This window comes from Procambarus clarkii, chromosome 40 (genome assembly GCF_040958095.1).
Source record: "Procambarus clarkii isolate CNS0578487 chromosome 40, FALCON_Pclarkii_2.0, whole genome shotgun sequence".
In the NCBI taxonomy this organism is placed as follows: domain Eukaryota; kingdom Metazoa; phylum Arthropoda; class Malacostraca; order Decapoda; family Cambaridae; genus Procambarus; species Procambarus clarkii.
In genome coordinates, this window is record NC_091189.1 from 34,826,983 (window position 1) to 34,838,227 (window position 11,245).

At 41.5% G+C, this 11,245-nt stretch overlaps 1 protein-coding gene across 3 annotated transcripts in view; it reads left to right on the forward strand.

Annotated features, from left to right (window-relative positions):
* LOC123751531 (uncharacterized) overlaps positions 1 to 11,245 on the forward strand; it is a 77,097-nt gene that overhangs the window by 40,335 nt on the left and 25,517 nt on the right. For all 3 annotated transcript variants that reach the window (XM_069338956.1, XM_069338958.1, XM_069338957.1), the window contains exon 2: positions 7,586 to 7,734. In XM_069338956.1, coding sequence (XP_069195057.1) covers positions 7,586 to 7,734 — 149 coding nt within the window. The remainder of the gene's footprint in view (positions 1 to 7,585; positions 7,735 to 11,245) is intronic.

The following is an 11,245-nucleotide window of genomic DNA, read 5'->3' on the forward strand; positions in this document are numbered from 1 at the left end:
TAGTATTTGAATGAGACTTTGATGTAATGAAGAGTAACTTTGATGTCTCGAAGATATCTTGCAGATCAACTTTGATGTCTTTGAGCAAGTCCTTGATGTCTCGAAGAGTGTCTTTGACTATATTTCTTACTTAACGACATATAATTTTAGTTAGGAACAATGATGATGAATATGACTTTTTCTGTTGATTGATGGATGATTTTAGTTATGAAATGACAATGAAACATGAGATCTAAGCCTGTGTGCCTGTTCTCCACATTCGTGTACTGTCTCGTTACACTGGTGAACCCACCTTGGAGATTCCGACGAAGTAAATCATATAACAATGGAAAACAGTAAGCAAACTTTATTTGAAAAAGAATAAGAGAAGACTGTAAAGCTGTGGGGCTAGAAAATGATAAAAATAAGAAGTGATGATCTTCATAAACATAACATAAGATATCCATGGCCGTAATTAATACAGTGTGAACTCTCTTAAACTATGCACACCATGAAATCTCGTCAATATGCATAACTTGTCACTCTGCGAAACAACTTATTGACTATAGTGCGACAGTGAGAATAAAAATGACCACTTATGTTTTGGAGTGCTATTTTAGTCAAGAAATACTGTAAAGGATGATTATTGACTAAAGGGAATTTCACGGACTGCTGGTGTTTGATGTGTTGAACTGCTTAAAGGAAGCATATTTGCTAGAAAAAATTCCTGTGAAATAATGCTTGTTATATGTTTTGACTACCTAGCTAATAGCATATTGCATGGCTAATAATGAAATGAAATGTCACATTTTTTGTCTGACTCACTTAGCAAGAGTGAAGAGCTAACATTGAAAAAACTGGCAAAGGTTGAAAACTCTGTGAAATCATATCTGTTATGATAGGTTTTGACTAGCTGCACGCTAAGTTTGCCTTCTCTCTCTAATCTACACACACGATATGAAATGTGAATTTGTTGACTGCAGGAGTTTGATGATACGAATAGTAATTGCCGACATTGAGCATAATCTCAAAAACATAGTTTCTGCAAAAAAAAAATAACATTAAATTAGATGCGAGCTGCGAATTGAAAACAGAAGATGTGTGATGTGTGGCTTATTGTGTGGACTCTGGAGATATGATCGCCACATATAAGTTTCTCAAGAAAAGCGGTAATATTTTTCTTGTGTTTGGATGTAAAGGCAAAACACTGATGTCATTTTCAATTATGTTATTTGCTCATCCGAGAAAGTTGATTTTCCCGTTACGTTACATTGTGTTACAGAGGGCTAAAACTGGTAGACCGTAATATTCATATGGAAGGAGATGTAATGGAGATGGGCTAAGTCATACTTTTTATTTAAAAATGTCATTTCGGACTGCAAAAAGTTGATTTGCGTTACGTTACGTCACGGTACATTGTGTTACAGAGGGCTAAAACTGATAGACATCAATTATTTATATGGTAAGAGATGTAATGGAGATGGGCTAGCCCGCACTTTTCGTTTCAAAATGACATTTTGGACTGCAAAAAGTTGATTTGCGTTACGCTACGTTGCGTTGCATTGTGTTACAGAGGGCTAATTAGGCTGGAGAGGGGCTTGAACGGATATAATTATGTTCGATGATCTAAGACTGAGGAAAATGGAGCTTGGTTAATGTCCAGATTAATTTTACTACGTTAGAAATAAAGCGATCTTAAATCTCAAGGTGATTTAGTTGGAAAATAAAGAACTTGTACAAAAAAATGAACTAAGCTGAGGGGCAAGAGTTGAAACTTGATAACTGAACCGGTTTTTATTTACTATGACTGAAAATGTAGTTGGTGTTCAAATCTCAGGAGAATTGGACTGATAGTAATAAATTTATAGGAGTGGACTTGGACAGAGGACAGGAGCTAGAGTTTTATAATTGTTTACATCATATTTACTATGAAATACAGAGGGTAGAAATTACAGTGAAATTGTTGGGTTATTTACAAATATACGAGAGAGCTAGAGCTCAGTAACTGACTTGATATTATTTACTAACTTTGAAGTATGACTGCTTTAAATTTCGGAAAATTGATCTATTACTAACGATCTTGTACAAATGAACTAAGCCGGGGACAAGAGCTGGAGATGGCTTTGTTTATATAAGTAAAACTGAAATAGTTTTAATGAAAGGAACTATGAATGAATGAACAATACGAAGGAGAGAGAGAGAGAGAGATAGAGAGAGACATGGAGACAGAGCGAGAGAGAGAGAGAGAGAGAGAGAGAGAGAGAGAGAGAGAGAGAGAGAGAGACAGGGCGAGAGAGAGAGAGACAGAGAGAGAGAGAGAGAGAGAGAGACAGGGAGACAGAGAGACAGAGAGAGAGAACAGCAAATTATGATTTGTTATAATAATAAGATTGAAGACCAGCTTATGACTGGATATTCTTAAAAAAATACTATTTGAGCAAAGAATGGTGATACTAAAGCTTAGAACAGAACATCCGGTCTGGGAATGGGGGCAGTGATGGTTTGGCCATGGAAGGGGTGGTAGGGGTAAGGGTAAGTGGGGGTGGACGGGGAGAGGGTAAGGCCGAGCCATTACATCCTCCATCTCAATACACCTCAAACCATCACGAAGGTGAGACTGCAGCGAGAGGGGCTGCCGGTTCATTCATTCAGGAGTCTTGCTATGGATGTAGGACGAAGAGGTGATGGAGATTGAGTAAACATGCATACATTTCAATGATATTTATTTGGCCAGCAGATGTTGTGATCACAGTTAACAAGAACAATTTGTAGGTAGAGATCGCGTCTCCGTGACGATGTGAAATGTTTCTCTCTTTTAGTAAACGCTAACCTACTGACTTTGACTGAGTTTACTAAGTGAAGGGTCGTGTGGTGGACTTTAGAGAGGGTGAGAGAGAGCGAGTGAGTGAGAGAGAGAGAGAGAGAGAGAGAGAGAGAGAGAGACAGAGACAGACAGAGAGACAGATCGTTACTCTTAAAATGTTATTTGGGCAAAGAACGAACGAAGTTGGTATATTGTCCACGTTACATTAATGATATTGGGTAAAGAATGAAGTTAGCATATTGGTCGTGTTACCTTACAAGGTTATAAGGGTGAGAGTGAAGGGGGGCTCGAAAATTGACATAGTGGTCATCCTAAGTGAAATGGAGAAAGATACGTGAACAGCGGCAGCAGGAGAAAGGAAAATGATGTTACTTTCCCCAACTATTAAATGATCTGGAGAGAGAGAGAGAGAGAGAGAGAGAGAGAGAGAGAGAGAGAGAGAGAGAGACATAGAGACATAGAGACATAGAGAGAGAGAGTTCTTGACACACTATGTAACCCGCATATAATGTAGAGAGAGAGAGAAGCTGTATAAATAATCAGATAGCTTGTTAATCAACGTGTGTCAAACTCCCAGGACTGCATTTTGGAATTTGTATGTTGCGCTCATGGCTCACCTTTGAGAAAGAACATTGCCACACTCAATGCTATGTGCCGGTGAGAGCTGTGTCATGAGAGAGTATGGTATGCCATATTGCTGTCACTCCCAGCAGTGTGGTGGTGGTGATGGTATGTGGGTATGTCCTGCTATGTGGATGGAGGGGGTGTGGGGGGGGGGGATGACTGACTGACTATGTTAGAGGTTGATGATGACATTCGCAACAGTTAGACCTCAGCCTTTGAAGAGGAAACCCGTGTGGACATGTGGTGTCACTCGTCATAGCTACGTGGTAGGTATAGCCAACATATCCTTAGCGCTCTGGAAGCAGAGAGGCTACATAAAACTGTCATTCTTTAAGAAAAAAATAATGTCTACTTTCACACACACAAACCCACTGCCAGCTGTTACCTCCCTTTCCCCTCCTTCTCCCCCTCCATTCTTAAGACCTGCTCTCTCACGCTCCCCTCATCACTTCCTGCCCATGTAGGGGGAGAACTAATGGACGTCATTGATATCCTCTCAGGTATTGGGGCTCCCCCCTCCCTTCACAACATAACCTACACTCTTCCTCTTCCCCCTCCTCCCTCTCCTCCCTACATGACTGCTTACCAACCATTTAGCTTCCAACCCCAACATGACACTCTCTCAAGTGACGTCTGGCCGGATGCCACGCGTCATAACATCCGGGAAATTCCCCAAAAACCCTATGTGACTAGACACCCGCGCGCCACCTGGCACTCAACAACATAACTCCCCCTCGTTCCTGACCACATACCCAAACACAGGACGCTCACACGCGTCCGAAACGCGCCAAACTTCCGGGAAAATCCCCAAAAACCCTGTGCGACTAGACACCTGCGCGTCACCTGTCGGCTGGCACTCCATGGAGTGCCAGCTGGCAGCTGGTGCGCGCGGTTCTAGTCACACTTTACACTACTCTGTAAGGCAAGATTTACCCTCCCTGAACCCATGTTGGCGATTTGTCACGAAGTTCCTTCTCTCCAGATGTGTTACCAGGTTTTTTCTCACGATCTTTTCCATCACCTAGCATGGTATACAAGTCAAGGACACTGGCCTGAAGTTCAGTGCCTCTTGTCTGTCACCCTTTTTGTATATTGGGAAAGTAAGTGAGGCAAGCAAAGTGCCTCTGCACACTCTTTCAGTATCCATGGTGAGATCCCGTCTGGACCAACAACCTTTCTAACATCCAGATCCAGCAGGTGTCTCTTGACCTCCTCTCTCGTAATTTCGAACTCTTCCAAGGCCGCCTGGTTTACCTCCCTTTCTCCTAGCACAGTGACCTCACCTTGTTCTATTGTGAAGACCTCCTGGAACCTCTTGTTGAGTTCTTCACACACCTTTCTGTCATTCTCTGTATACCTGTCCTTGCCTTTTCTAAGTTTCAATACCTGTTCTTTCACTGTTGTTTTCCTTCTGATGTGACTGTGGAGTATCTTTGGTTCGGACTTGACTTTGTTTGCTATAACATTTTCAAAACTTTTCTCTGCTTCTCTTCTCACCCTGACGTACTCATTCCTGGTTCTCTGGTCTCTCTCTCTGCTTTCTGGTGTTCTGTTATTCCGTAAGTTCCTCCACGCCCTTTTGTTCAGTTTCTTCGCTTCCATACATGCCCTATTATACCATGGATTCTTCTGTTTCTTCTCGGATTTTTCCCTTTGGGCCGGGATGAACCTGTTTACTGCCTCCTGACACTTTTGGGTAACATAGTCCATCATACCCTGTACAGACTTATCCCTGAGGTCTGTGTCCCAAGGTATTTCACTTAGGAAGCTTCTCATCTGTTCATAATTCCCCTTTCGGTATGCTAGCCTTTTGATTCCTAGTTCTTTTTGGGGGGAGATAATTCCTAGCTCTACCAGGTACTCAAAGTTCAATACACTGTGGTCACTCATTCCCAAGGGCGCTTCCATCTTAACTTCCCTTATATCCCACTCATTTAGGGTAAATATCAAATCAAGCATTGCTGGTTCATCTTCTCCTCTCATTCTTGTTGGTTCTTTGATGTGCTGACTTAAAAAGTTTCTTGTTGCTACATCCAGCAGCTTAGCTCTCCATGTTTCTGGTCCTCCATGCGGGTCTCTGTTCTCCCAATCAATCTTCCCATGGTTGAAGTCTCCCATAATTAGTAGTCCAGATCCATTCCTGCAAGCAACAGAAGCTGCTCTTTCTATTATGTTAATGGTGGCCATGTTGCTTCTATCATATTCCTGTCAAGGTCTTCTGTCATTTGGTGGTGGATTATATATGACTACGACTATAATTTTTTCCCTACATTTGTTATGGTACCTGCTATGTAGTCACTGAAACCTTCACAGCCCTGAATATCCATCTCCTCAAAATACCAGCCTTTTCTTACCAGCAGAGCTACAGCACCCCCACCTCTTCCTTCCCTCTTTTTCCTCATAACATAATAGTCCTGTGGGAACACTGCGTTTGTTATCGTTTTCGTTAGCTTTGTTTCTGTGAGGGCAATTATGTCTGGGTTTTCCTCTAGTACCCATTCTCCAAGCTCATTTGCTTTATTTGTAATTTCATCTGTGTTAGTGTACATTGCTTTGAGGCTCACTTTCTTTTGTCCCTTCTCAAATCGCCTCCTTGGTGAGTGTTCTGCTGGTGGGGGAAGCTGTTCCATGGGTGTGAGGACCTGTGAGATGGATAACAGGGTCTCAGAGGATACTGGGATGAGGGGCGGGGGATCCAGTGAAGGGGGAGGGACAGGGAGGGTATGGGGTGAATGGAGAGGGAGGACAGGAAGGAAAGGGGGGAAGAGAAGACTCGGCAGGAGGAGGGGAGGGGTAGAAAGGTGGGGATTGGTTGTGGGGGGAGGGAGATTTGGCTGAACATTTGAGTGGGGGCAGGGAGGGTTTGGGGTAGGGGGGTTTTCTATGCAGCGGAGGGTGGCGGGGTTGTCCTCCCCTCTGGTGTTACTGGGTAGCTGGTTGGGGGTTCCCCCCTCGCCTCTGGGGGTGTTGTGTTGGGAGCTATGACTTCCTGGTTTTCCCTTCTCGCCGTGCGCCTCTTCCTTGCTTCTGCCTCCACGGCTCTCTCCTCCCTTGTCATGTCTCTCTGGAGGAATACATTTTTTAATTTTCCCACGTTTTTCAGGGAGCTCTTCCTTGATAGAATCTTCTCCTTTGTGCTCTTGTTTGCAAACACTATCTTTATCACTCGGTCTCGGTCTTTGTTTTACCAACCTAGTCTGAAAACCTTCTCAATGCTATGCTCAGCCCCTTCTATGTCTAGTGCCTTTAGTACTTCATTCACTGCTGCTTTGTCCTTCCCATTCCACTCTGTCCTATTAGAGCCTTCCTGCTTTTTAATACCCACAGCAACCACTGATCTGTTCCTTTCCAGCAGTTGGCTAGTGGAGCGTGCCACCTCCTGTGAGGTGGCTGCTTTCATGGCCACCTCCATCACTGTAGTCATTACTTCAGAGTTATTTTTTTTAGTATTTCTGCAAATGTTGCTTTTATTGTGGCATTCTCATACAAAAAACTATTACCACCTTCTCCCTGGATGATTTTCTGAGTCTCAGCCTCGATACCATTCTCTTTGAGGGCTCTAATCTCCCCCTTTCCTGCTGTCAGCTCTCTTTTCAGGTTGCTTATTTCGTTATTCATTTCCTGAATTATTTCTTGCATCTCACTCTTGATGTCCTCCAGAAACTGGGCAAACATTTCCTTCATTTCATCACCTTGACTCTTCCCTGTTCCGCTGGGACCTCTGGCTGTCATGCTTGCCCCTGTTCCTATAGTTGTGCCGTGATGGGATTTGTCAGGAGGGCAGAGCGGGATGGGGGAGGGAGAGATATAGAGAGAAAGTGTGTCTGTGTGTGTATTGATGTAGTTGTTTTTGTGGGGGTTGAGCTGTGCTCTTTTGGCCCGCCTCTCAACTGTCAATCAATAAATTGTAACTTCTAAATTTTTTTCCCACCCACACACAAATACACACCCAGGAAGCAGCTCCATAACATCTGGCTAACTCCCAGGTACCTATTTACTGCTAGGTAACAAGTGAATCAGGGTGAAAGAAACTTTGCCCATTTGTTTTTGCCTGGTCCATGAATCGAAGCCGGGCCACAGAATTACGAGTACTGTAACTTCCTGTGATACTTTCTCACTGCCTACTTTCTCATACACCCCTCACTCTCTCTCCTAAAGATCTGGTCGACAAGATGAGGACAGTTCCTGTGGCCTCAGCGCTCCTGACAGCGATAGTGGTTGTTACTGTGGTTTTCTTCAACCGTCCAGTTGTGCGAGACAACCACAGGAATAGAAAAGACAACTATTCTGCTCTCCAGAAACAAATGGTGAGATTAATTGCACTATGTAATTTTTTTTATCCATTGTTAGTGTTATTAACTAACTGCTTATGCCTCCGATGCATTTAAAATGACAATTATTCCCCTCAAACTTTGGTCTGACTTTTGGTTTAGAGTTTAGGGAAGATGTCATTGACGGGCACATGAAGGCTGCCGTTTCCTTACTAGAGCTGTGACAAGTACCTTCAAGACGTCTTCCTTAAGCTGTCTGAGGCGGAGGTCAAGGCAAAGTTCGAGGGGAAGAGAACTATCAGGGGAAAACCCCAAGTCATTACGTCTATATTGTACATTAATGGGATCAGAATAAGGATTTGGGATGGGACGGAGGGAAGAAATGGTGCCAAACACAATTTTTATGTAGAATTATGGCTCGTGTCATGTTAGGTGGTGGTTATATAATAACGATGGTAGTTAATGAGTGTCATGTTATTGAATCAATCAAGTCTTTGACTGTCCTGTTGGGAAATCAATCATATTTGCACGTGATTCGCATGTTTGTAACTTTCGAATTGCTAAGGAACTGATAGTTAGGCACGACATGCCTAACATGTTGGTGATTGTCGTCTTATTGAATGATGCCCAGTAGTTTAAAACATAGGACATTGCCGTATGCATGAGAACACTGCAATAGGTGTTGGAAATTTTCCAACACTAATACATCATTTCTTTTATTATAATACATCATCATTGTATTAATCGTAGTGATTACTAAACCTACTAATTTGTAGAACTAATTCAATTAATGTTTCTATTATGAAGCAATATTTGCCAAATTCTTCCTACAGTCAGAATGACGCCGGGAGGCATCGACAGGCTAAAACATGAATTCTCTCCACATTTAGTTGCATCTAAACAGAGTTTAGTTAGTTACATTCCTTTACTAAGGATCATCGTTTATTTAGTTGATAATTTACATAGCATATTATTGCTTACTGAATTCATTAATTTAGGTGTATTAATAACTACAGTGGAAATTATTATTGTAAAAAACAATTTATATAATATTCCTTTCATTTATTTTGTGCAGTCTTAGTAAGCTAAATCACACTATGCAAAAATTATATTGCGCCTTAGTATAAATATAAGTGATATAAATATCAGTCACAAGTCTTCACTTCCCTGATTAATAATAAGTAAATAAAATATTTAAGCTCGAGATCACTTTGAGTGTTCCGCGCATGCGTATCGCAGCCAGGGAGGAAGGAGAGTCCACTTGCGTGGAGGACGTCATATTAGCAGCATGAGAGAGATCACCTGCAGATCCAGCTGATAAAGTTTTGTCTAGGAATTTGCTTATTTCGACATTCCCAATTGCGAGTGCCGGGGTACAGGAGCGACTCTATTGACGGCTGTACATCGGTTCGGCGAGTGTAATGTAGTAACGTCCTATTAAGGTTTGACAAAGTATGCATACGTAACAAACTGGTAGGTTACTCGTCATCAAGTGGCATGAAGACCCTAAAACCAAAAGTTAGTTCAGGTCTTGCAATATTCCGTAATTTATATAGGAATTTATAGTTTATTCATTTCTGCAGAAGACTTCTGCAGTGGCAGATATTTAGGAAGAATTCCGTATTAAATGTATCTGTAATTAGTTACGTAGATGAGTTTTACATTGTAATTGCCTTCCAGCTCCCGAGGCCACGTCAAGCGAGGTGCTAGGCTTCCCCACCTTCACGTGCAACAATTTGTCAGACGCAACACGTCGTCAGTGGAGTGTGGCAACCGATTTCATCTCTCTTAATTTCACACCTAAGCTGTTAATTGTTATTGTAGAGAAATAACCAATGTAGATACTTTAATGATCTAATGAGATCAATTATACTAACCCATTTATTTGACCATATACATGGCCTTATTATTGTAGTATTTTGAGGTACATTTCCCTCTAATTATCCTTATATAATCAATTTAATTTACGTACATATTAATCTGGCAAAGAACCAGCGCCACAATCATGCTTGGGATATATTAATCTTTTTGCACGTAACCCCGCATTTCAGGTGAGAAGATTTGATTCAAAACATACAGACCCCTTGAATATTCAATGTAATATTAATTAAATCATCCATAGGACACTAGTTCCTGTAGTTAAATATCAAAGCATTTGCTCTACCCTCTATTCCACTTTTTCTAAAAACGTGGTGGTCCTTCATAAGTAATCGAAATAGTATCAATTTAAATGATGTACTTGAGTCAAGTTTTCCCACAATAGGCATGAGAACACTGCAACAGGCAATAGAACATTGCAATAGACCTATGGACTTATGAGGGACCATATGAATGTAACTCTTAAAATTTTCTTGAATTTAAAGGATTTCTTCCTAGTTTTGTCTTCAGTCAATATATCCTCTTATAAGAATGGGAAGCGACTCATTTGTTTATACAGTATAAGAAATAATTTGTACACTCAGCTGGTTGTACTCACCTAGTTGTGCTTGCGGGGGTTGAGCGTTGGTTCTTTGGTCCCGCCTCTCAACTGTCAATTAACTGATGCACAGGTTCCTGAGTCTATTGGGCTCTATCATATCTACATTTCAAACAGTGTATGAGTAAAAGTTGTTTCTAATATCTCTGTGGCTCATTTGAGCACCCAATTTCCACCTGCGTCCCCTAGTGCGTGTGTTCCTTGTATTAAATAGCCTGTCTTGATTTACCCTATCAATTCCTTTGAGAATCTGTGGTGATTACCACAGACCCAATAGAATCTGTGGTAGTGGACCCAATACCCAACCTACTGACCGCAGGCTGGATATTGGGTCCACTACCACCTGTTTGATGGGTATCAAAATCAAATCAAATCAACAAAAAACAAAATGGCGGAAATCACCAGCAGTTTTACAAGTTGGTCAACAAAACTGTATTGTTTGAAAATAGCAAGACATGGGATGACTTGATAAGTCATTTAGGAAGGGGGGGAGGGGTATGGTAGGTTACATGGAGTTTATTAGGTAGTACTTCGTTTTTGGTCTTAAACTGATTGAGAGGTACAACCTTTTTCCGTGATTGGGAAGGTCACTCCACATTTTGGGTCCCTTGATTTCTAGAGCATTTCTAGTTTTGTTAGATCGCACTCTTGGAATATCAAATAGGTATTTGTGTCTGGTGTGGTGCCCATGGGTTCTGTTACAACCTTCTAAAAAGCGTTTAAGGTCATGATTGGCATTACAGTTCAGAGTTTAAATATATAGAATACACTTGAGAGGATGTGTAGTGACTTAATATCTAACACATTCAAAGACTTAAGTAAAGGTACCGAGGCCTGTCTGGGGCCAGAGTTTGATATTGTTCTTATAGCAGCTTTGTGTTGACAAATTAGAAGACGTAGAAGATTTTGGGTTGTAGAACCCCAAGCACAAATATCATAATTCAGATAAGGATAGATGAGAGAGTAATAGAGCGTCACCAGGGCTGGACGTTCATAATATTTGATCTTTGAAAGAATGCCAACAGTTTTAGATTTTTTCTTTTTTGCAATATTTTGAATGTGGCCCTGGAA